Source organism: Triticum dicoccoides, chromosome 1B (genome assembly GCF_002162155.2).
Source record: "Triticum dicoccoides isolate Atlit2015 ecotype Zavitan chromosome 1B, WEW_v2.0, whole genome shotgun sequence".
NCBI classification, from domain to species: domain Eukaryota; kingdom Viridiplantae; phylum Streptophyta; class Magnoliopsida; order Poales; family Poaceae; genus Triticum; species Triticum dicoccoides.
The window spans coordinates 586,080,166-586,106,611 of NC_041381.1; the positions used below are offsets into that span (position 1 = coordinate 586,080,166).

General features: G+C 45.2%; 2 protein-coding genes and 1 pseudogene across 4 annotated transcripts; 1 reads left to right on the forward strand and 2 right to left on the reverse strand.

Annotated features, from left to right (window-relative positions):
- Window positions 1-1,146: 1,146 nt before the first annotated feature.
- LOC119348918 lies at window positions 1,147-8,178 on the forward strand (annotated as a pseudogene).
- Window positions 8,179-8,479: 301 nt separating this feature from the next.
- On the reverse strand, window positions 8,480-13,203 carry LOC119348917. The gene is made up of 8 exons (XM_037616923.1): window positions 12,509-13,203; window positions 11,618-11,841; window positions 11,451-11,512; window positions 10,360-10,581; window positions 10,049-10,178; window positions 9,484-9,809; window positions 9,143-9,284; window positions 8,480-9,035 (listed from the first exon to the last, which is right to left on the reverse strand). The coding sequence occupies exons 1-8, from the start codon at window positions 12,603-12,605 to the stop codon at window positions 8,760-8,762; spliced, it is 1,479 nt and encodes a 492-aa protein (XP_037472820.1). The 5' UTR covers window positions 12,606-13,203; the 3' UTR covers window positions 8,480-8,759.
- Window positions 13,204-13,618: 415 nt separating this feature from the next.
- Window positions 13,619-25,591, reverse strand: LOC119348916 (TNF receptor-associated factor homolog 1b-like). 3 transcript variants are annotated; one of them, XM_037616921.1, is made up of 13 exons: window positions 25,487-25,591; window positions 24,308-24,525; window positions 22,951-23,065; window positions 21,977-22,065; window positions 21,832-21,900; window positions 21,603-21,732; window positions 21,060-21,218; window positions 20,603-20,966; window positions 20,077-20,186; window positions 19,003-19,153; window positions 16,969-17,312; window positions 16,698-16,893; window positions 13,619-16,034 (listed from the first exon to the last, which is right to left on the reverse strand). In XM_037616921.1, exons 2-13 carry the CDS (start codon window positions 24,483-24,485, stop codon window positions 13,779-13,781), a joined length of 4,161 nt encoding a protein of 1,386 aa, XP_037472818.1. In that variant the 5' UTR covers window positions 24,486-24,525; window positions 25,487-25,591; the 3' UTR covers window positions 13,619-13,778. The 3 variants fall into 3 exon arrangements, with proteins under 3 accessions (XP_037472818.1, XP_037472817.1, XP_037472819.1); XM_037616920.1 differs by lacking the exon at window positions 25,487-25,591 and adding an exon at window positions 25,243-25,404; XM_037616922.1 differs by lacking the exon at window positions 25,487-25,591 and adding an exon at window positions 25,243-25,403 and having other exon boundaries at window positions 22,951-23,062.
- Window positions 25,592-26,446: the final 855 nt, after the last annotated feature.

Below are 26,446 nucleotides of genomic sequence, written 5' to 3' on the forward strand. Positions count from 1 at the left end.
CTTCACGGTTGTGCATTTTTATTTTAATATTGCATATTATTTCCATGTTCAAAGTTCACTTGCAATATTTCAAACTTTTGTTTCAACTTTGCTTTAGACCGCAAGTGACATACATGCATAATATTTTTAATCTCTACAAGAGATAAAGTCCATTTTGTGTGCTCCTTGTGGGATCGATAATTTTTCTTCAAAAAATCTACAACTAAATCATGCGCACTTAGAAGCCATCACTACCACACCTACATATATACCATACTTGCAAACTAGGGTACTACGCATGCTCTGATTCACAAGCTAGTACCACATCTACCGTAGTGTCATCGAAACCAACATGGAAAACAGCATGAACATCATCAAAGCCTCTAAGCAAAATGTAGCATGCTACCAATCCATCACCACTATCTATCACAACATCACATGCTCATAGTATAGAATGCCGCCACATGCTCACGGAACTAAGCTCGAACGAGTAGGGAGGAGGGAGTGATCGAACTTACAGCCATCGATGAAGCCGGGTGGAGGCACGTAACAGGTCGGAGAATAGAAGGGAGAAAATTGCAGTCGTTGTCTACCGCCAACCAGAGAAGATGTGTCGCTTACTTGCTCATCGGTGAAGAATCCACGTGGGATGGAGATCTTGAGGGGAGGGAGTGGCGGGGGTTTTGGCAGTGAGCCAAAGAGCCCTAAATAGGGCGACCAATTCGGCGGGAGGTGAGCCAGTTCCTCCCGCTGCTTCTTCGAGGACGCGCACGAGCTCGCGCCATCTCCATGCTCGCATGAGCTCGTCGTCACGTTCCCCTCCCATGCATGATGCGAGCCTAGCTGAGAGAAAATGATTGATTCGGTCATTTCTAGCGGGCCTGACTGGGTGCTTTAAGGTTTGTGCTATGCATACCAAACAGTAAACATAGACATTCAAACAGGCCAAATTTGCATCCAGCGGGCCTGGTTGAGTGGAATGCAGGCTACCAAACGTCCCCTTGGTCTCCAAACGTCCCCTTGGTTGAGTGGAATGCAGGCTCCGTCAAAAGGAAGAAAGAAAGGAATCCCAGGGCGAGCCATCAGACCGAACGAATTTGGCCCAAAGGCCAGGGCGACTGACCTTTCATTTCGAATAAAAACAAAGGTCCCATGCCAAGAATCCGGAGCCAGTTTTATCCACAAGGAAGGCGTGGCTGCTTGAGCACCACCCAAACTAGCTCAATATCGTCGGGAAGGCGAGACACAGAGCTACAAGCAGAACAGAAGAGGCACGCAAGCGTGAGAAAGAAGCGAGAGACATGGCGGAGGAGGGGAAGGTGATCGCGATCCACAGCCAGGAGCAGTGGAGCACCAAGATCGAGGAGGCTGGCAGCAGCACGAATCTGGTATGTATATGTGTATGTATGTATGTATGAACCTGCCGGTTTCTTTCTTCTCGTTTTGTTCCCATCTCCATGTGCTGCTTCACAGATTCGCTGGTGTACGGAGAGCCAGGATTTCTTTTTAGTGAATTTCAGTTTTCACCTCATACTTCACCATTTTTAACAAAAATTAGCCCGTTTAACAATTTTTTTTCATTCAGATTACACCATTTTGCTGAAGTTTTGCTAGTTTCTACCCGATTTAACAAAATTTTAACCAGTTTTAATCCCATTTAGTGAAGTGTTAGGGGAGCCCCGCCATCAAGTATGTGCAGTGGCGGCACCAGGATATTGCAACGCCCCCGGGATGTAGCGATGTAGCTCCAGTGCTCGCTATAGTGAACAAAGGGAATTGGATTCATGCCTCAGCCAACCCGGGCGGCTGCCTGGGGCTTGTCTCCGCCGCTGGGCATGTGAGGCATGCCACGTTGTAATTTTTCTTTCGGCGGTCACTTCGTGCGCCCGAACCGATCGAGAATGGCACATAGTTTTGTTTTCTCACGGTTGTCAGATGTACGTACGGAATGCTTCGCCTTGACGAGTTACTTCTTCACGCCATGAGGTTCCTTGTTCATTGCTTCCACTTCATTCTTCTTCGCGAAATTTGCTTTCAGGTGTTGCATCGTACCAGACATAACTTCTCGACACTTAGTCGGGTAAAACACTAGAGGAGTTGTCCGCAATTTAAAATACTTTAATTTGTCTCTCTTGGTTTCCACTTTATTTTTTCTTAGCGAGTTGTGTGCGACGGTAGTGCTAAAAAGTTTCACCATTTGTTTTATGCGTACATCAGGCAGTCTATTCAAGTTTTTATGGTATATGTACAAATTATCTTCCCAAAAACGGTGACCTTGATTGCAAGCTCAGATAGCTTTTTATGTTTTTTTCAAAAAGAGGGGACATCGCTCGACCTCTGCATCGAGTGATGCACACAACCTTTTATTTATCATATCAAAGTTCATCATCCGACCATAACAAAGTTCAACAAATAAATTGTCACACATGACTGTCCCAAGGGCAAACTAAAAAATAGAATATCGTATGGAAATGAGCCTCGTGCATCACAAATCCTACTAGTAGGTCCCCAACAAAATCGGATGAACAAATCCCAAGAGACCATCTTCCATCGGTTGCACGCAAAGACCATGGGCGCCCGATCCTCCTACTTGCGTAGTAATGACCACAGATGGGTCCAGCTAGTGGCCTTGAAGATAACGTGCAAAAAGTCCATAACTTTTGTTCTATTAAAAATGCAATCATTACAAGTGTTCTAAATGGCCCAAAGTAAAGCACAAATTCCCACACGGATCTAAGACTTCAACTTGGGGTGCACCCTCACTAACCAGTTTTCAAACATATTCGTACTACTCGTGGTTGGACGTAGATTAAAAGCTATATGGACCGTTCGCCATTGTAGCTTAGCAAGTGGGCATTGAAGGAATAGATGCTGAATCGACTCATCAACGCCACAAAAGCAACACTTAGTGCATCCTTGCCAATCTCTTTTTTTCAGATTATCTTTTGTTAGGATAACCTTGCGATCTAGGTACCACATGAGGGTTTTTATTTTCAATGGGACTTTCATTTTCCATATATATTTGTGGTGAAAAGGTTGTCCGTCATTGATGAGGTCTGCATGCATGGATTTGTTCTATGTGCGACGGTCGTGCTAAAAAGTTTCGCCATTTGTTTTATGCGTATACTAGAAAGTCTCTTCAAGTTTTTATGGTATATGTGCAAATTATCTTCCCAAAAACTATGACCTTGATTGCAAGCTCAGATAGCTTTTTATGCTTTTTTCGAAAAGAGGGGACATCCCTCAGGCTCTGCATCGAGTGATGCACAAGCCTTTTACTTATCATATCAAAGTTCATCATCCAACCATAACAAAGTTCAACCAATAAATTGTCACACGTGACTGCCCCAAGGGCAAATTAAAAAATAAAATATCATAGGGAAATGAGCCTCATGCATCACAAATCCTACTAGTAGGCCGCCAACCAAATCGGCTGAGAAAATCCCGAGAGACCATTTCCCATCGGTTGCACGCAAAGACCGTGGGCGCCCAATCCTCCTCCTTGCATAGACCACGGATGGATCCAGCTGGTGGCCTTCAAGATAGCCTGAAAAAAGTTCAGAACTCTCGTTCTGTTAAAAATACAATCATTACGAGTGTTCCAAATGATCCAAAGTAAAGCACAAATTCTCACACGGATCTGAGACTTCAAATTGGGGTGTACCCCCCCCCCCCCCACACACTAACCAGTTTCCAAACATATTCGTACTACTCGTGGTTGGAGGTAGATTGAAAGTTATGTGGACCATTCGCCATAGTAGCTTGGAAAGTGGGCATTGAAGGAATAGATGTTGAATCGAGTCCTCATCGCCACAAAACCAACACTTAGTGTATCCTTGTCAATCTCTTTTTTTCAAATTATCTTTTGTCAGGATGACCTTGCGATCTAAGTACCACATGAAGATTTTTATTTTCAATCGGACTTTCATGTCCATACATATTTGTGGTGAAAAGGTTGCACATCATTGATGAGGTCTGCATACATGGATTTGTTTTATGTGCGAGGGTATTGCTAAAAAGGTTCACCATTTGTTTTATGCGTACATCAAAAAGTCTCTTCAAGTTGTGCAAATTATCTTCCCAAAAATTGTAACCTTGAGGTTTGATTGCAAGCTTAAATAGATTTTTATGTTTCTTTTCGAAAAGAGAGGACATCTCTCGGCATCGAGTGATGCACACAGCCTTTTATTTATCATATAAAGGTTCATATCTGATCATAACAAAGTTCAGCCAATAAATTGTCGCACATGACTGCCCTAAGGGCAAATTAAAAAATAGAATATTGTAGGGAAATGAGCCTCATGCATCACAAATCCTACTAGTAGGCCGCCAATCAAATCGGCTGAATAAATCCCGAGAGACCATCTCCCATCGGTTGCACACAAAGACCGTGGGCGCCCGATCCTCCTCCTTGCGCAGTAATGACCACGAATGGATCCGGCTGGTGGCCTTGAAGATAACCTGCAAAAAGTTCGGAACTTTTGTTCTGTTAAAATACAATCATTATGAGTGTTTCAAATGGACCAAAGTAAAGCACAAATTCCCACACGGGTATGAGATTTCAACTTGGGGTGCATCCCCATAACCAGTTTCCAAACATATTCGTAGTAACCGTGGTTGGAGGTAGATTGAAAACTATATGGACCATTTGGCATAGTAGCTTGGCAAGTGGGCATTGAAGGAATAGATGACGAATCGACTCCTCATCGCCACAAAAGCAACACTTAGTGCATCCTTGTCAATCTCTTTTTTCATATTATCTTTTGTGAGGATGACCTTGCGATCCAAGTACAACATGAAGATTTTTATTTTCAATGGGACTTCCATTTTCCATATATATCTCTGTGTGTGTGTGTGTGTGTGATGAAAAGGTTGCCATCATTGATGAGGTCTGCATACATGGATTTATTTTATGTGCGACGGTAGTGATAAAAAGTTTCACCATTTGTTTTATGCCTTACATCGGAAAGTCTCTTCAAGTTTTTATGGTATATGCAAATTATCTTCCCAAAAATTATGACCTTGATTGCAAGCTCAGATAGCTTTTTATGCTTTTTTCGAAAAGGGGGGACATCCCTCGGCCTCTGCGTCAAGTGATGCACACAGCCCTTTATTTATCATATCAAAGTTCATCACCAGACCATAACAAAGTTCAACCAATAAAATGTCGCACATGACTACCCCAAGGGCAAATTAAAAAATAGAATATCATAGGGAAATTAGCCTCATGCATCACAAATCCTACTAGTAGGCCGCCAACCAAATCGGCTAAACAAATCCCGAGGGACCATCTCCCATCGGTTGCACGCAAAGACCGTGGGCGCCTGATCCTCCTCCTTGCATAGTAATTAACACGGATGGATCCAGCTGGAAGCCTTAAAGATAACCTACAAAAAGTTTGGAACTTTCGTTCTCTTAAAAATACAATCATTACGAGTGTTTCAAATGACCCAAAGTAAAGCACAAATTCCCACACGGATCTGAGACTTCAACTTGGGGTGCACCCCCACTAACCAGTTTCCAAATATATTCGTACTACTCATGGTTGGACGTAGACTATAAGCTATGTGGACCGTTCGCCATAGTAGCTTGGCAAGTGGGCATTTAAGGAATACATGCTTAATTGACTCCTATCGCCACAAAAGCAACACTTAGTGCATCCTTGCCAAACTCTTTTTTTCAGATTATCTTTTGTCAAGATGACCTTGCGATCCAAGTACCACCTGAAGATTTTTATTTTCAATGGACTTTCATTTTTCATATATATTTGTGAAAAGGCTGCCCATCATTGATGAGGTCCGCATACATAGATTTGACTATGAAGGCACCAGAAGTAGTCAACTTCCAATGGAATGTGCCTGATTCGTGTGAAAGGTTGACCATCATAAACCTTTCAACGAGATTTGACCAGTCTGTCCATTTGTCCCCAGTCAGTGGTCTTCTACATGCAAAATTCAACGGTATGTGGCCCATCACAGATGCAACAGAAGCATCTTTCCGCTGTACAATATGATAGAGACGAGGGTATTGCATGGTTGTGGCATGTCCCCTAGCCATGTATCTTCCCAAAACCTAGTAGTTAGACAATTTCCTACAATGAACGTCCCTCTTTCCTTTCCTATATATCCACTCATGTGGTACTTCATCATATGATTCATATAAGATCCATCTGTCTAGAGATCGTCATATACATCTAGAAAGCCGTATGCTTTGGAAGAAGCTTGTACAGTTTGGGAAGGGGTTTTTTGAGAGAAAAGAAGAATCTACTTCAACCGATATGCCCTTAGGCACGGCCATGCATAACATAGAAATCACACGTGGAAGGGGTGGGCAATTAGCTAGAGCAGCAGGTGCTGTAGCGAAACTCATGCGAAAAAAACATTTTTAACTCCCATGAGTCCTTTCCAGACAGGCGAGTCTGTTGGTTTTGCCTAAACCTCGGAGAGGGTTTTTGAATGAAGGCACTTATTCCTAAGTAATTCTTGCCAAACCCCGTCCTCGGTAAGTATCTTGTAAAGCCATTTGCTCAAAAGACACTTAATTTTAATCTCAAGGTCTTCCACCCCTAGACCTCATTGGTCTTTAGGGCGACAGATCACATCCCACCTTGTCAGGCGGTATTTACTCTTATGTTCATCAGACTGCAAAAAAACCCTGAATCTGTAGTAATTAATCTTTTTCTTACCCCTTTAGGTATTTCAAAGAAAGATAATATGAACATAGGTAAGTGTGTGAGAACGGCATTGATTAGGGTGAGCCTTGCCCCATAAGACATAAGCTTACCAATCCAACAACTCAACTTTTTCTCAAAGCGATCCTCAATACCTTTCCATTCCTTGTTAAGAAGTTTACGGAAATGCATTGGGATACGAAGGTATCTAAAAGGGAAAGAGCCTAACTCACAACCGAACAGATGTTTGTACTGATCCTCTTCTTCTTTGGTTTTTGCAAAGCAGAAGAGTTCGCTCTCGTGGAAGTAATTTTGAGACCAGATAACTGGTCGAATAAACAAAGAATAAGTTTCATATTTTTTTGCCTTTTCAATGTCATGTTCCATGAAGATGATGGTGTTATCGGCATACTGAAGTACCCATACCCCACCATCCACAAGATGAGGAATTAAGCCCGCAACATGACCTGCTTCCTTGGCTCGGCTAATGAAAACTGCTAGAAGATCTGCCACAATGTTGAAAAGAATAAGCGACATAGGGTCTCCTTAGCACAAACCCTTTCGTGTTCGGAAATAGTGACCAACGTCATTATTTACCTTAGACACTCATGCTGCCCCCTTTGACAAATGTGTCAATCCATCGGCACCATTTTCTCGGGAAGCCTTTCATGCGTCTACATTGTTGCAAGAATGGCCATTTAACTTTGTCATAGGCTTTTCCAAAATCCACTTTGAAGACAACTCCATCAAGTTTCTTCGAGTGTAGCTCGTGAATCATTTCATGCAAGACAACAACCCCCTCCAGGATGTGTCACCCTGGCATGAACGTTGTTTGGGTCAGTCTCGCCACTTTGTGAGCGATCGCAGTACCATGATTAGTTGCCACTTTCGTGAATATTATGCTTTTGAATTAGCAATAGTGACTGTAAAGAAAAGAAGAAAAAATAGCAATAGTGTAACTAACCGAGGCTTTCCATATTTCTCAAGTTCATATTGGCCTGTTTTTTCTTGTAACAGGTGGTGATCGACTTCACTGCAACATGGTGCGGACCATGCCGCTTCATTTCTCCAATCTTAGATGAGATTGCCAAGAAGCTTCCAAGTGTTACTTTCCTGAAGGTGACAAACAGTCAATTGCCGAGGAGTTCAGTGTTGAGGCCATGCCGACGTTTGTGCTCATGAAGGAAGGAAAGGTGGTGGACAAGGTTGTGGGAGCTGCCAAGGAGGAGCTGAGCGGGAAGATTGCCAAGCACAGTGCAACTGCATGCGCTAAATAAAATGGCCCTTCAACTCTGAATTCGAGAATAAGATGTGTGTCAGCCGCTGCTTGCTACTACCGCTCAACTCATGGATAAGCTGGCACCGGTGCAGATAGGGTACGTAATGTAATGTTAAACCCTGTTAATCGCGCGGCGCACACGTACTGGCGACAAACTGTATGTGATGATAACATCGGTCCACGAATAAAAAAGAAACCCCGTGTGCCCAAGGTTCAACCGTGTGCAATGCAACGGAGAATTCATCGCCTGCGATACGGAAATGACATCGCACACACTTTGATTGAGCGACTCATGTGTGATACCGGGAGTCCGGGAGCACGGTTCAACCGTACGTGTGCAATGGTTTTTTTTTTTTTTTTTTTTTTTGAGATTACGTGTGCAATGGTTGGCTCAATCGCAAACGGTTTTTCTTAATGAGTTGTGTGCGACCTTGTTCACACGATTACCAATTGACGAATCCTTCCTTGTTCCATTAGATCCTTTATATATTGGTATATATGTAGACAGATAGATGCATCCGGACCAGCTCCATTTCCTAGGCACGCCGACGGACCCGATTTGTAACGCGTACGTGTTATGCTCATATCGAAGATTGTCAATGCGCACAAAACTGTACCGACGCTCGTGTGTGTGTATGTGTTTGAATACACAATGATGGATCGGGTTTGGAGATGGCAGAAAGCACGGCCTCTTCGGCGAGCCATCCATCATTTAGCACCACCACTCAACCCAACACCCCCAGCCTCACAGTGTCAAGAGGAAGAAGAAAAGGAAAAGGAGAAAGAAAACACCCTCATCACGGATGATGATTCGCACCGCACGCGCCGGACTCAAAAAGTTTGTACCGGCGCGTCGCCGCCGCGGAGGGCGCCGTCGGCCCGGAAGCGCGCCTCGCTCGCCTGGACGGCGGCCCTGAGCTCGCGCTGCACGGACGCCCTCGACGGCGACGCCACGAGGTCCTGCCACGCCGACGGCGACGGCTGGCCGTCCGGGTAGAGCTCGTCCACGCAGTTGGCCTCGTCGTTCAGGCCGCTCACCCGCTCCAGGCACCCGATCTCCTCCGGGTCCACCAGCAGGTTGCTCTCGCCGTCCTTCCACCCTATCAACTGCTATGCCATGTGGAACAACACTCCATAGGTTCAACAAACATGATACTCCAGCTCCAGGAGCGGATTGTTCATTGTTGGCTTCGAACAGAGTGGTGGCTCCTTACCTTTGGGGCACCCATGGAGTTGGTGCTGTAGAGCCTCGCGTTGTCGACGACGCCGCAGTATCCACGGAATGCGGTGGCGAATCGCTTGTGCGACTGCAGCTGGGACTTGACCCTCACCGCTCTCCCCGTGATCACCGCTCTCCTGCCAATGCCAGACTTTTAGATGCAATGCTTCTGTGTTTCCATTCAAGTATGAGCAGAAATCTTCCCCTCTGTTGGGTGAGATGCTCAGTGCTTGAAGCCAAGTAGTTCGCCAAATGGCAATAGCGCGAGATACTAGCTAATTCTGGCATGTACTAACCACGACACTTATTATGGATCGAAGGGAGTAGGAGATTCACCTGATTCCTCTCACAACAGCGAGGTAGGCATCACAGACGACACCGACGAGCTCGATGCGGTAAGGCTTCCTCGATCTCATCTCGCTCTCTTCGTCAGTACTGCGGGCCTCAACCGGCTCCCAGTAATCCTCCGTGATCGACCCATCTTCAGTGACCTTGTAGCCGACGCCCATGCGGTACCGCTGCCGGTGCACTGCCCTTGCCATGGCTACCGTTTGCTGGAAAAATGGCTCCCACGACAGCGTGCCGTCCATGATCACGTCCCTCCCTTCGTTCAGGGCGGTCACCAGGAGCGACGAGGCCGCGTCCATCGATGACTGGTGCACCTGTATCGACGTTGTGAATCACGATATAAGATGTGCATAATGATTCATCAGCTAATTCAGTTTGGATAAATTGCTTGTTTCAGTATAATTGAAATGATGGGTGTCAGGGTTTCCTTCAGGTTGGTTTCTGATAGCGCTTCTCATTATTAGAAGTATGAACCAGTAAAATATGCAACCTTGTTCATTTTGATCAGTCAATTAATCGGTATATATTGTGCTAGTCGCATAGTAGAACATACCAGCTCTGCCGTCTGCAACATGTCGTTGTGGTGACCTCTTGAGCTGATTGCTCGATATATGACATCGGTTTCCTTGAATGCATCTGCCTCCACCACCACTGCATTTGCTGCTGCTCCAGACCAAAATGATCTACAAATAATAGGCTGATCAGCTTATAGACACAAAGTCTTCTATTTAGCTGCTCTACTTGCTTTCAGTTTGAACAGCTCGGCATTTCTCATCCGTTTACTCTGCTTTTTCTGTGTGCAATGCGTGCAGATTGCCAGAAGAAATTAACAGTGAGCAACAAGTACAGAATTGATCAACTTACTCCTTTAGTATATCTTTAAGTACAGTGCTCTTGCCAGCTCCCATTCCGCCACCCATCAGGAGTAGGACTGGGCTGCGATCACAATGTGCTACTGGGACCATCACATCGCTGCACTGTGCCGGACCTTGGGGAGATAGTCCTATGGCCTTCAGCTCTTCCACCAGTGTGGAGAATAGCCTAGTTACCTTTAAGTTTCTTGTGACCCTTTCGAATCTCTGACTCCTGTGTTTAGAGGAGAATCAGATACTAGACTTCAGTTTTGGTGTCAGATGAACAGAGATCATTAGCTGTAATTATATCTCATACTTATGACTGAACCAGATTAGAGTTTATGTATTCTTTTTGCGAAGAAAATACCATCTCAGATCTAAGTTGTAAACATATGCTCCAACTAAACTCCTCTGCTTAGGAAGTTAGGGAGGTACATGATGCATAAAGGAACTTGTTAAGCATACGGTTCTTGTAGTTGTATTTTTTGTATATTTTTCACACTTTTTATGGATTAATTCAATTATAGTTCTCCTATGCAGACATATTTCGCTTTAGAAACGGACAGATACACACTGGAATTATTGTACCCCACTGGCAGTGAATTAATTGCTTTCAAGATTAATAATAAGAAACGCAGACACAAACTGGACCGGGCAATTTAGCAATGCACTCATTCAAAGAGACATTTCCAGGAAAGTGTCATGACAAACCAACATGTGGTTGTGGGAGTAATTTAAAACCTTGGCACATGGGCACCATCTCAATCTCATCACTCGTGACATCAAAAGATGCAGTTTCTGCTACAGAGCCCACGCTGAGCTCTGAAGTTGATCTAGTGCCAGGTTGACTTATTTATTACTTGGTCAGATGAAAGTAGAAGTCAACTGTGCAAATAATTCAAGGACGAAATCCAGCACGCCGATAAAGAAGAACTTATCAAACCATACACAAGAGCGGCATACCAAGTACTACATACTCTAAGATGATGTAAGCTAAAAATAATGGGCGAAACAAAGCAAAGAATAGACAACCACAATGCATTGACAATTTGACAGGCTCTACTATGACGCATGCCGCTTAAAGAATGGATAATCAATCACCTGGTGGCCTCCAACACCATGTTCCGGAGCTTTCTCTTGGGCGCGCCTTCCACTGTCAGAACCTGTGGAGATCACACTGTATCAAATCAATATACAAAATATCAGTGGAAGAGCACCGTAAGGAAGAATGTTGATGTCAAAGGTCGTCGTCGCTCCTTAATTTTTACCTGGGTGATCATGTAGGTGGAGCATTTCCAGTGGAAGGAGAAGTAGCCGAGTATGCACTTGTCGAGCTCCTCGATGAAGCTGACGATGAGGGACCCCGGGTCGGCGGTGTTGTGGAAGAAGGCGAATATGTTCTCCTCGTAGCCCTTGTTCTTGCGCAGGTAGTCGTAGGCCAGCGTGCACAGGTGCGGGCACTCGCTGGCTTGGTCGAACCCGATTTGCCTGGCTGGAGAAAAATGTCACAGATTTTTGTCAGGCAGGAAGGTTCAGGGGAAGCAGCGTGGCTCCAAAACCGCATTATTGTCATAGGATTGTGCACAGCAGCTAGAGCCAGAAGGAAGGAACATGCCGTGCGTCTGGATCTTTGATGGCGACGTGGGTTTTACTAGTTTATTGTGAAAGAAGGGTGGGAAATGATAGCGATGTGCGTGCATCCGGCAGAGTCACAGAAACATTATCTAATGTACAGTTTTCTTGTGTATGGTATGGGCAAGTTGGGTGTCTAGTTAAATGTCCACCATGAGCAAGCAGACCCGGTACTAATTTTGATTAACAAATCGAGAGGGGATGCTTGTGCAGCTGGGATTCCCTGTTTCTTGGATTGGGATCCGCTGGGGCAAGTTATAAACGGGCGAGCCCCGGGAATCTGAGGCGGTTCGCCTGATGAAATGGATCGCACGAACAAATTCACAGGTGCAAAACGAAGCAGTACTACTACTAGTACAAGATGAATGAAAGATGAGCATACAAACAGCACAGACGAACAGAAACGGCGTCCAGATTACTCGAGGAACTGAAACTGGGCGAGGAAGAAGGGCAGCTTACGATGGCAGGCTAGCAGCGGGAGCTAAAGCTGAGGGCGGGGGAGGGGAGGAGCGCACGCACGCACGTACCGACGTAATGGGAGAAGCGCTCGAGCTCCTCGACGCGGCTGGCGCTGGAGACGGCCAGGCGCGGCACCAGCGCCGCCGCGGGGCCGTCGTCCCTCATGCCGCCTCCTTCCGCCCCCCCTACTTCCGGCAGTTGAAGGCGAGTGGAGACGAGAAATGCGCTGGGGTAGTGGGATCAGGCGACGAGGGAGGAAGAGGAAGGAGGGTGCGGCGTGGATTTGTTTATACGGAGCGGGAGCGGGTCGTCGATGCTTCTGGACAACCCACCCGAGGGTGGGTCGGAAATCCTGGAGCCCCCCGGGGGGGCGGGGACAGGCGGTACAGTGGCGTGCCCCTAGCTACGGAGCGGAGCGGACGGAATGCGCGGCCGGGGCGGCGGCGATGGCGACGGCCAGGGCCCGGGATTCGCCGGGTGGGAAGCAGTCTGCACTGCACTCGGCGGCCGCGGCGTGCAAGGGAGGAAGGAAGGCCTGGCTCTGGCTGTGTGTATATGTATGGACGGTACGGTACGTTCCGCGGCCTCGCGACGGCGCGCGTACGGCGTAGAGGAGAGGAGCGCGCGGTGGTGGTTGGTGGTGGTGTGCAGGGTGAGGGGCCGTTGGTGGCTGGCGAGAGAAAGAAAGAAAGAAAGCGTACGGGTGAAATGATCGGGCGCGGGCAGTTTTGACTTTGCTGCCCACCGCCCAGACCAGATTTGTTAGTGCATTTCTTTCTACACCTCGAATCCAACTGCAAGGGCCAGCAGCCATGTGCGGGTTCCCGGCGACGTCTTCCGATCTTCTCGGCCCGCGTCCCCCGTCGCGTCAACAATGCACGCCTTCCTTGACTCGTCTGATCGTCTCTGCGCCATGGAAACGAACCTGGTGGTAGGCGGGCGCCGAATGACCCGACCAACCAAAAGCGTTCCATCCTGGCCGGCTTCTTTTGTTGGCCCCTGCTACGTACTGTAGTAGGCACTAGGCAGCGACCGTCGACCGACGCACAAATCCCAACATTTTCGACGATTGAAGAGACCGAGGAAAGGTTAGAACGGCGCCTGATGACGCGTTCACTCCAGTCAGTCAGTCAGTCAGGCACTCAACTGCAAGCTTTTAAAGCAGACGACGAGAGCGCTTTACGGAAATGTAAACTGTATCCCTTTTCTTTTCTCCCCTTTTTTAAAGCTAAAGGTTTCAAATTACATGCCCATGGCGGCACAAGCATCTGTTACAACAAGCATTATTTCCTTCGACTGTAAGACTGACTGTATACAGGCATATATCATCCCATCGCATCACCAGCGCCCGTTGTTGGCCTGGCGCCGATACGCGGCTGCGGCAGAGCCCACACCGTTCACCCCGCTCGCCAGGTTGCTGCTGTAGTCCCCCATCTGGTGGTGGTGCTGCGGGAACCCGTTTGTGCTCAGCGATCCGAGATTCATCGATGACGGATTCACAGGGCTATGCCCGCCATACAGCCATGGCTTTGATGTGCTCATGTCGGACAGGCCACCATTGGTGCCGTATGTGTCCAGCGAGGAGAACTGCATCTCCCTCGCCCCCTGGAGAGGGCTCATGTCATAGGCCCTCGAGAACCCATCATCGTAGTACCGGTCCGTGGAATTGAACCGACCGGGACTGCTGACAGAAGCCATCATCTCAGGATCTGCCAGGCTGCCTCTGCTAAACCGCCCAGGACTGCCCACAGAAGACATCTCAGAATCTACCAAGTTTCCTCTGCTAAACCGCCTGGAACTACTGACAGAGGCCATATCCAAATCTGCCAAGCTGCCTCTGCTAAACCGCCCTGGACTGCTAACAGAAGCCATTTCTGAATCTGCTATGTTGCCTCTCAGCGAAAATGGCAGACCATAGGCATGGTAATCATGGCGCATAGGCTCGGCCTTACTGCCATTGCTCTGTCCCTCGTCGAGCAAATCATTGATGATGTCAAGGTGCTGATATTCTTCAGCCACGGGCGCCTGTGGCTGCTGCATGACAAAACTGACAGGAGTCTGTCTAGGTGGTTGCAATCCTCCAAACCTGCTGAAGTTTTCTGTTTCAGTACCGCGTGTCTGCTGATAAGCATCATCTTTCCAAGTTTGTTGATACGCATGACCATTTGTCGTCCGTTGGTAAGGGGAATCGTCCCTCCAGAGATGATTGTTGATGCTACTATCACCTTTCCATGGTTGCCAACTATCAAGTGTATCTGAATTCCCCAACCCAGATTTAAATCCATGCCTAGCTGACAACAACTGATCGTTCCTCCCAGCAGGAGGCATCATTAGTGACGCAGTTGATGCATATGTTGATAGCGGCTGCGAAAGTGCAGTACCTTGTCCCAGAGTAGTTGACTGATATGAAAGAATTGAAGAGGATGTACGCAGACCAGGCTTACCAAGGATGGCATTACGGTAGGTCTGTGGAACATACGCTGGGGCAGAAGGGGAAGGATCATTTCCTGATCTTCCAGCTGCTTCACTCGCTGAGCGCGGAAGCAATGTAGAAACTTGAACTTGTGGGGTAGCTGGTACAGTTGTTCTTGGTGTAGGGAATACAGGGGCACTTGAAGGCCTTGATGTTGTGACAGCAACCTCAGAAACTCTGGTGGATGTGACCTTTATAGGAGTAGTCTCTTCCCGAGCTTCTGAATAAGTGGTGGAAGAAGTTTGTGGCGATGCGGAGGGAAGTGGAGCAGCTTTATCAACTTGTGGTAGTCTTGGGGGGGCTGGTATGGATTTATCAACTTGCAGTGATCTTGAAGGAGTGCCAGCATCCTTAGCAGATGGTGGTGTTATGGGTACAACTACAGAAGATTTACCAGCTGATGGAGATTTTAGAGGTACCAGATTAGCTTTATCAGTCGCTGGAGATTTCAGAGGAACCACGGCAGCTTTAGCAGCTGGTGGAGATTTCGGAGGAACTGAAGTAGCTTTATCAGTCAGTGGAGATTTTGGAGTAACTGGAATAGCTTTATCAGTTGGCGGAGATTTTGTAGGAACTGGAGTAGCTTTATGAGTTGGCGGAGATTTTGGAGGAACTGGAGTAGCTTTTTCAGCTGGTGGGGATTTCGGACGAACTGGTGTAGCTTTATCAGTTGGAGGCGATTTGGGGGGAACTGGAGCAGCTCTATTGATTCGTGGCGATCTTGAAGGAAGAGGAACATCTTTATCTGTATCAGTTGGAGTTGATTTTGAGCTATTCGGAGCTGCTCCAATTGGTTGCGCTGTCAAACTTGATCCATGATCTTTGTTTGAAACTGGATCAACCTTTGTTCTGGTAGGGGCCTTAACAGGCACAGCTTCAGTACTCGTGGTGGCTGGCATGCCTGAAACAGCTTCTTCTGGCACACCATTGGCCAGAGGGACCTCCTTATTGGCTGTTCCATTGGCTTTTACATCGTTCGTAAGTTCAGGGGAATGTTCCGGGCTCTTCAGAACATCAGGTGGCTTCTCCGTAGAACTGGATGAGGATGATCCATTTGTCTTTGTTTGAGATTCCATTGCTTCAAAGTGGGCTTTGAAAAGTTTTCTCCCCTCAATGTTTTTCTGAAATATACATAGAGAAAGATAGGTTACAGAAATGAATTGGTTGAAGCTACGAAGCAGGAAGACAAGATCCAGGCAGTGCATCTGCTACGAGTGACTACTGTACATACATTTATCTGTATTGTATGCACTTGAGAAAAGGTTTTTCCTTTCCTGTAAGGAAAAAAGGACATATCGTATTTTCCAACCAGACACTACCATGCGGGGTGGTGATCGGGGATAGAAAAATAAACCAGAATCTTGTTTCTACCATAGGTCGTAGATACCTTACCTTGTCCACTTGACAAACAAAAAAGCATGTAATAAGTGCATGGACATTGTCGACCAGAACAGCACAGCACAGAACTTAGGAACAAGTCTACCTTAACAGTGTTGATGTGAGATATGAACACATGAATTTATCCAGACTGAATCAGTACTCAAATGAATAGAAGATGCATCGTTAACCATTTCAAAATTAATTGCAAACCATCTAATGCTAGATATTATAAAAGTACATAAGAGTAATGGGAAACATATATTCCATATCTATCAAGTTTAAAACCAATTCTTATAATTCAGATCCTTCAACAATCAATCAGATGTAGAAACTCAAAAATACAGCAGAACTTTTGAACATCATGACAATAGAAAGGCAATGATATTTTCGAAAGAGAAACTTACCTCATGGAGACGCTGCCCCAGCTCACGAAGTCTATCTTTCAAGGTGAGTAGAACAGTATCCCGGTCCAATTTTGGAGCAGTGCCACAGCCAGAACTATTGCGATCTGAACTACCAGTTACACTGGAGGAGGGAAGGCAATCGTCTTCTTCGGCATAACTGATAATGCTTATGCCCTTGTTACGCTGATTTTTCCCTCTGCACAAGTTCAGTTAGCCCAGGTGCCATCTTACAAGAACAATGCAAAACTTTAAACATATAGTCTTCACCTACCTATTTGGTGACAAGTGATTTCTGCTGTCTGGTAAATTGTTTATTTTGCTGTGAATGCCATTCATAGCAGTAGAATCAGCTGAAAATGCTGATGAGTTGGCCTCCATAGAGGAGACTCTCTTTCCATTCATAGGTCTAGAACTGTCCAAATGATCTGGCCCATCTGAAGCACCTTCTTCCAAGGTAAGGCCAACCTTCAGTGCCACTTCTTCTGCCTGCTTAGATGGTAAGCCATCACTGTCATCAACTGCGATTTCGTCATTAAGTCTTTCCAGAATTCTTGCTTCAGATTTATCTTCTCTTTCCTTGTCTTTAACCTTACGGTTGTTCTTCTTTTGTTTGGCCTGGAAAGAAATAGTTTAAGAACACACCAGCAGAAAACAAGAACAATGCAGTAGCAAAGAAAGCATCAACCAAACAATGAGATATTAGACCCAAGGGTATTTAAACTCGAAAAAATGTACAGATTAGAAACGAAAACCATGCACTAATCTACTAAAGTATCCATTGAGATACACACAAATCATAATAACTTCATCGCAAGAAATAAAGCTGATCTTCATGAATGGTGTAGCACAAAATGTAACCAACATAGGACTAAGTGCTAATACTTGTATCTCGAATACACATAAAGGGGAGCCAGGGTAGGGAGACGGGTAAAATATGTGCAGTCAACAGTTCTAGGATATCCTCACCACAAAATAAGGTTAGCTGTGTGGGTATCATAAACCAGAAAGAAAGCTGTTCCTTGGTAACATGAGATAACATGCATGACATGCCATACATCTATAGTCTATACGTTAAAAAGCTCTTTCAAGCTCAGGCAACTTATGCAAGTTTTAGCTGGACTATGGGCCAAGTTCATCACAAAGACATCAAGCTAAGTTCTTAGTGTTTTCACAACATAACCGAAAACTCAAGAGAAAAGAAGTTAAAAACTAGAAGGATTCCAAGTTTACAGCCAGTTCTCAGTACAAAACACAAGCTGCCTTGTTTTATTCATCCCAGCAATGAGTTCCAGGCAGTTTCTATCCAATAATCACCCACTGCCACTTCATAAAAGTAGTGAAGGATATGAAAATTATGACTGATGAAAAATGAATAATATAGTGCATCTAGGGATGGCATTTTTTCCCATGGGTATGGATATAAATGGGTATGGGCAAGACTTGGAGAGATTTTGTACCCACGGGTAATGGGTATGAAATTACGCCCATGGGTAACCCAATGGATACCCAGAAAAAGTTAATAAATGAAAATAACTCCTATGACGTTGTGGGATCAACATCCAACTCCTGTGGCCCACCCTAAGTCTTGTATTCCATACCTGCCATAGCTCATAGGCCCATAATCACCTGCTCGCCACTCCTATGTCCTCTATGAGACTCCTCGAATGATGAAATCTCAACTCTTTGCTACCGGACTCATGTACAACTCTTGATCCAGTGATACCCCGTTCCCACCACCACCACATACTGTGCCGGCCATCCACCAACCACCGCTCAATACTCCCTGGATGCCTCCAAGAGGCCACCCACCGGAGGAGGCCGTGTCAGTGCTATACTGCTCGCCCATCATCACTTGAATTTTAAACTCATTTCTCCACCTTTTAACAATTTAAATGATATATATGATACCAATTGGATATCCATTGGGTATAGGATACCCAATGGGTATGGGCATGGGTGCCAAGTTATGCCCATGGGTATTGAAGTGGGTGGGTATAGAAATTTTCTGTGGGTATGGGTTTGGGTAGAAGGAGGTTGTGCCCGCCCATACCCTACCCATTGCTGCATCACTGAAACTCAAAACAATGCTTTAGCATGCATCAAGACCATACATAAGAAGAATTATAAATCCTAACTCGCAATGATAACTCGATAAATTAAGTTCAACAATTATTGGGCAGGAAAATTGTTCCAGAAATTATAGCTGTTAGCTAGAGAATTGGTCCCTAATGTGGCATTCCTAAATAATAATGGCAATACAAACATTTAAGAAACTAAGCGAGAAAAAGGCACATGGAAAAGTAACCTGCTTTTTCTTTGCGCGTTTGTCCTTTTCATTGGCACCACCACCACGCTTTCCCTTCATCTCATTTTCAAGTCCCGCTGCTTCCTCCTCACGGATTAGCTCTTCTTGCCTCTTCAAAGCAACAGCTTCTTGGTATGCAACTTCAATTCCACTGACACAAGCAATATGCAAGAATCAGAAGCAACAGATAGTTGATCACATTATAGAACAACTGACCCACAGTTGAAGATTCATCTACCCAACTTTCTTTCAAACTTATATAGAAGAAATGCCTTTAATTTTCATTTCTAAACTACAAATAGCAGAAAAATAGTTTAGTCTATTTGAGCTAGATAACCGCATGGCCCTTGATTCTTTACAAGATCACCAAAACATTATTCATCAAATACAGACAGTGGAGCACAACTCCACAACCTCACAAAAAAAAAACAGCAACTAACTTGTGCATTAATCTTATACTTCTTCCAGAAACAGGTAAGTGCTGTTTCAGACATTGGTACCCAAAATACAATTGACCACCAATTTCTATTATAACATATTGTAAAACCTATTGCCTTTTGTTTTTAAGAAAAATCTGATCATATCACGTTTATGTGTCTAACCTAATTGTTCATTTAAATAACTGATCAAAGGAAAAATAGTTTGGCCGCACACAATCAAGAATAGTTCTTGTGTTTTACACTTTTAGTTGATCAAGTTTTTGTTGCTAATGAGTATAACATAAATTTCAGTACAATAAGATATGGCTCAATATAGGATTAACCAATTCAGGACCTTCTGTAGTACTTCATAACTGGATACAATTTAAGCCTTGAACATTCATATCAGACAAACTAAAACCTGGCTCTAAGTTTCATGAAGTTTGCTATGTCCAGGATTTTTGCCCCTAGCTAAATCTTGAAACTTCAAGGGTTAACTAGCCGTATTCCAATGTTCAGCTGCTCAAGACTCTGAACAAACGAGCCCACAAAGCTTGAGGAACAAATACATACTTATCACTTCTAATTTTGGCCAATATAACAAACTAGCTTTAACTTTAAGTAATAAGATCAATATACAGAAAACAGTTGTTACCTAAATATGTGAGATAGCACAAATGTTTCAAGTATCTTCCGCCCAAGCTCAGTTAGGCGTCTTTCTTCGCGTTCCATAGAGATTTTGTTAACCTCGCCAGAACTACCATCCTATGAAGATGGGCATAGTTACAAAATGATTAGGTGCGACAGTTATTTCACTGGTACAATAGACTACAGTTTCAAATTTGAGCATTACAGATATTACAATATCATATAATAAATAAAAGCTCACCAGTACCTGCTGTACCGAGCTAGTTCAAACAACATCATAAGTCCACCCCAAACCAACATATCATTCAGTGAACATATACTAGGCAGTTCAAACAAGAACCTACAACCTCTCTTTCAACAACGGAAGAAACTGGACGAGCTGCAGTAAGGTAGGTATTGTGCATATCACAAAAGGAGGTGCAGAAAGTACGCTACTTGAACGACATATTGCAAATCCAGTAGAAGAACTTCATAAATTAGATTAACAAACTGGAAAAAAAATGTTGCAATATATCAAACCTCATTAATCATACCTTCATGCGGCTCTGGGAACATTTGTCATCCTTTGGAGATACTGGTTGACAAGGCAAGGGTTCCAAGGCTGCTCTCTCAAGTAAAGTTATAACATCACCAGCCAAAACAAATATGTCCATATCAACACTGACCATGGGTGCAGGTAGTTCATCCAATTCTGCTATTTTTGTTCTCCCTTTCTTGCCCTTGCTCTGGTATTCAAGTGCCTTCAGACCCGTATACAAAGAATCCATCACTAATGTTGAAGTAACCTCTTTCTCTACAAAGAAATGCTTCACCAGTACTTTAAGTATGGTATCGGTCTTCTCTCTGGACATACGGTGCCTGGTTCTTGGGTCAATTGCTGACCAGAATGCACGAAAACTGAAAGGCCAACAAAGATTTCAATCTGTAAATAATATGAACAAACAGGCAACATTGACTTGTTGTGATGTATAGAAAAGATAATGGCGTCACCTGGACCATCTAATTTTGTCCTCAATGAGCTTGGTAAGTTTATTTCTTCGTTCCTCAATAAAGCGTCGGTAAATTTGTTCTATATTGGTCGTATAGACACGGAGCAATTCTCTTCGGTAAGGACGATCAAGGCAACGAAATGGTCTGTCCACTTTCTCCCTTGAATATGAAAATAGAGCAGTCTGATGTTACATGATAGTTCGCAGTTGATTCTACATATATAAACTATAAAGAGAAAACAGCTGGAGCTATCTACTATATAAAGTAGCTGAGCATAAACCACCTGGTCTGCATGAGTTACTAAAGATTGACCAAAAGAATAAGACAATGAAACTACATGCATTGCACTCCCGCCATGGGAATAGCCGAGTACGAATTATAGGAAGAAACAATATATTCAGAAAAATTGGCATTTTCACCAATGTTGTTCTTGCAAAGACATGCTCAGATGAACAGATCGAATAGTTCCTTTTTGAGACATGAATTAGAGGCACAATGATGAAAAAATTAGCTATCAATCATGAGCATAGACAGATCAACTACCTGATAACTTGAACTTGAGCAATTATTTCAAGAACATCGTCCACGAGAAAACCATCTTGAATCTTTGACAACTCCATAAACTTTTTCCATCCCCAATCATGCTCCTTCTTCCAGAACCTATGCAAAGTGTCTACAAAAATTACTTCATTAATGCCTGAACAAGGTGAAAAGATAGGTAGATAGATATACTGTAGCTTCCTATGAAGAGAACAAACCAAGTTCAGCTCACCTGAGTATTTAATTTTCTTAGGATCCATATTGCCTACAGCTATAGTGAACTGTGCAAAATGGCTCCATCCTGAAATTTTCATACTGGAGTCAGATAAGTAATTTCCAATGTGTGCAAGATAGCTGCAAACATGGCAATATCAAACCTGGGAGGAGTTTGTCATGATTAGCAACACAAAGAAACAATGACAAGTGATTGGAGACATCACATCCTTGAGGGTATACAAGTATGTACCTGTGAAATAACAATTGGAAACAAGGGAATCAGTATCTGTGCATACAGACAAGAACAAATATACACCAGAAAAATGAGTCATGAAGCTTTCAGATTTGTTCATTTAGCCCTCAGCGAAGCTACAACATTAAGCCCTCAGCGAAGCTAAAAAAATTTCTTAAGGTAAGAATGAAAAAATTGGTGTCCAAAAAGAGACAAAAATGGTATCGTATACCAAGACGCACTGCGTCAACGGTAACAGAATGATCAAAACAGACATATCAGGACCGTGAACTTCCAGTCCTTATCCTCCCTCCCTGCTCCCACCCACGTGAAATAAATACTCTAGTACAAAATGTAAACCAAACATGTCAGAACATGGCACATATGAGAAAAGGATTGTGTGGCACTCTCCAATCTCCAGCTTATTCAGATCATGCACTTCTTGGGAAAGGGTCAATACATCAGCAAAACATGCAGAGGTAGGCTTTATAATCATAAATGACTGGGGTGCACAGAATGACAGAAAGGAAAACACAGCAAGACAAAATTGCCCCATATTACGTTTTATAAATACCAACACGAGAAAAATCAAACAAATGGCAAACTACAGGAAAGCAAGTTAATGTATGCATCATTACTGCCATGCAGGAAGCAAACTCTTGAATTATATGTCCCCACATGAGGCAAAAAGAAAATGCACAAGGTAAACCACAAAACACAGGCGTCCATGCAGACTGGGCTATCGAACAGAGTCAAAGCATGCAGACTAAGACCATTTCACCATAACATGTAGAACAAACGACAGACTTTACCCCCCTCAGTTCCCAGGTAACATTTGAAAATAGATCATTTACTAAGATCATTGGTCAAGTTGTTGAACAAGGTTGCCAAAAGGCACTTTACCATTTGTAACCACCAGCCTCAAACGGCTCACTTTTCATCTCTCTCTTCTTCTCCTTGGAAAAATTCTCAATCCTCCAAGTATGCCGACTGTATAATTCTGAAGGTTTGGGGCCTGCTATCAGAGTTGAGTGAAATGAGATTAAACACACAAAAAACAAATACAGCTTCCAAATCTCAGAGGAAGTTATCCTTAAAGGAAGTTCAATCCATAGCATGATAAGACTAGCATCACGGTAAGGAAATAGATCTATCCATACAATGAAAGCAAATGTTCACACAAACAAATTTAATTTGGGCAAGTATCAGCATGCAAATTAAATACTCCCTCCGTCGGGAATTACTTATCACGGAAATGAATAAAAATGGATGTATCTATCACTAAAATACGTCTAGATACATTCATTTCTCCGACAAGTAATTCCGGACGGAGGGAGTATTTAAAAGATTGTTCTAATTTTAGAATAGAAAAGATTGCATCAACGAGACAACTAATGACATTGTGAAGTGGCACAAAAGAGAAGGTAAATGAATTATTTCATTGTAGATAGAGAGAGACAGAAAGTGATCCACAGTTTTCAGCTTGTAGAAGCTATTTAAGATGGCCAGTTTAAGACAGTGTTGAGTGACAAACAATGAGCACCACAAATCATTAAATTGCCTACGCGATATTATTAATTGCATGGTATTTTAGAGTGCAATTGACTAGGTGCATATGGATAATCTCAACAAATAAATAAAGGCATGATCACATTTATTTTATTTACAACGGAATACTGGGAAAATAGCTTAATCTTTATATACTACACACCGAGCTCTAATATGCATGCGCTTTGAGTTTAATCATAAATGGTAAATGTCTTGAATCAACTGACATTCTGGTCTAAACATATCATGATTTCTGCCTTTTTCACTGAAGACAGATAGTAAGACAAATTAAACCTCTTGGTATTTATATTTTCTACATTGAGAATCAGATACGACAAGACTATCTAATTGTGAGAACCGTGCCAAATGCTATCTATCATCATGCCCATGCAACGTCTGCATTTCTAGTCATGGCACCACAGCAACCAGCACGAACCAACCTTGGATACCATGGCACTGCAAAATGAACCGATATGTACTGATAAATGGATCACAAGCTCCACCCTTACAGCTTGACAAGATAATTTGGTGCACATAGGAGGTATAGTGTATCAGCTGCCCAGTTCACGTTGGACTATTCAAACATGCCAATGATTTCAAGTACAAAAGGCATCACAGCAATCCATATACCAAAATAACTTCCACAGCATGTCGTGCCAAAATAATCTACTAATCAAACCACGCAACCATATATGCAAGTCCATTCACGCACCAGGATCATCATCGTCGCAATCGGTGTCCCAAAATGGCGGGGACGTTGAAGGGCTTCCGCTCTCGCCCTGGTCGCAGGACCGCCACTCCGACAAGGACTCGCCGGACAGGCTGCGATCGTCATCCCTCATCCCAGCCGTGCTCGCAGAAGAATCATCGGTTGCTGAGGCACCAGCCATCAGCAAACCCTCCAGCTACTTCGGACAACCTTATCCGCGGCTGCATGCATAAACGACAACGGAATTATTAATTTTGAGCTGAATCCAGCAGACCATAATGCTAGCAAAACCAGTGCTCTTATCCAACAAGACCGCCACGGCGGCATCAACTCTACCAAGTCCAGACAAAACCGTTATCAGACCGGCGCAAAACCCACCGGAGGTATCAATCAAGTCTACTAATACCTCCCAACAAAGCCGTTATCAGACCGGCGCAAAACCCACCTGCGGTATCAAGTCCGATAACTCCCGACAGAACCGTTATCAGGGCATCACGAAAACCCCGTAAACAAGCCTATCACAGTCCAGAGAGCACAGAACCTTCCAATACTGGAAGGTTGTCGCCGAATTCGGCAATCTGATGACCCCTACTCGGCTGAAGACAGCCTTCCATCCATGAACTCCCCGCCCTAGCTAGCTCTATCATCTAACCGCTACTCTGGCCCGCCCAACTGGACAAGGGGATCTACCCAGCGCCCATTTCGCGAGCCCGGCTCGCGGAAACGCGGCATCCCGAGCTGACAGCGCCTCCCGGGGGGGCGAACAGCCAGCTCGCCGTCGGATCAGCCGGGGCCCCGACGAGGCCGAGCCGGCACGCGACCGCCCGAACCATAGCCCCCCAACCCCAGGAGACGCGCCACCGCCCGCGCCCCGCCCCCGTGGGCGGGCGCGGGCCCTGATCTAACTACGACGGGCCGGGAGCCGCGGGGGTTCGTACCTGCCGCGGCCGCCGCGCGAGGCAGGAGCGGTCCTGCGGCGGCGTGGGGCGAGGAGTGTGCTGGGCTGTGCTGCGGCGCGTCGCGGCGGGGCGGAGCTGCGGAGGGGGGGCTCGAGAGGGGTGAGGGGAATACGGTCTTGGATTGGGGAATTGCGATGCGTAACAGCGAGACGGGAGGAAGGAGGGAATGGAATGGAAGGGGAGAAAAAAAAAATCGAGGGGAGAGGGTGGTGAGGTGTGTGACCTTTGGCACGGTCTGATTCCCCTTTCGTCCACTCCTTCGCTCACTTCAGCCGCGATGCGATGCGATGCGCGTTGGGCGGCGAGCGGGGGGAATGGCCAACCGAAAAGGGGAGGATGACCGACGGGATGGTTTGGGGAGGTGGGGTGGGGTGGGGTTTTCTTTCCGTGCGCGCGAGGGAGCGAGCGAGCTCGCTTTGTGGACCTGCGCGTGGTCGGCCGGCCCGGTGAGGTCACGCGGTGCACGGTCCGGATCGGGTGTGAGCCGTGCTCGTTCTGTTGAGTGAGGCTCTCTCTCTGTCTGAATGTTGACAATGTTTTTTTTTTCCTTTTGGGAAAGGCTTTTCTCCTTTCGGTTTTCAACATCTTCATGCGTGTTTATCCTGAAAAAAATGGTGGTTGGTGGCGACTCTGTTATCTTTTCTTTTATTTACACGCATGCGTTTGCGCCTTTGCGGTGCTTTGGTGAATCTCCTGTGTCCACTTGATGCGCCTTCGACGTTTCTTTCGAGCGAAGATGTATGACGACTGGTTGCTCCGTGTCATCTTCTCTTCTTGATAAGTGTCGAGTAAGGTCGCTTCTTGGAGCAATGACACTCTCAGCCATCAGAACGCGTCGCGGATGGTCAGGGTCACCCGTGAGAGCTCCGCGGTAGCACCCCAGGATATCGTCCTCGGCCCAGAGGCATCTTCGCCTTTTCAAGCAAACCTCATCACCGTCCCTCGAATTTGTAGCCTCCCTTTCGCAGTAGTGTTCACCTCTCCTTCCCCCTCATGACGCCGCCACCACTCCTCCATGACAGGGAGAGATGATCCTACCCAAGCTCCGACGTGGACGACGCGAAGATGGCGAGAAATGGGCGCACTTGTGCTGGCACTCCTCCACCGTTCTTCTCTACAGCCAAAGGAAAACAACAAGCCACCACGCTAGATGTGACCGCTCTCTGGCAAGGCGAAGAATGTG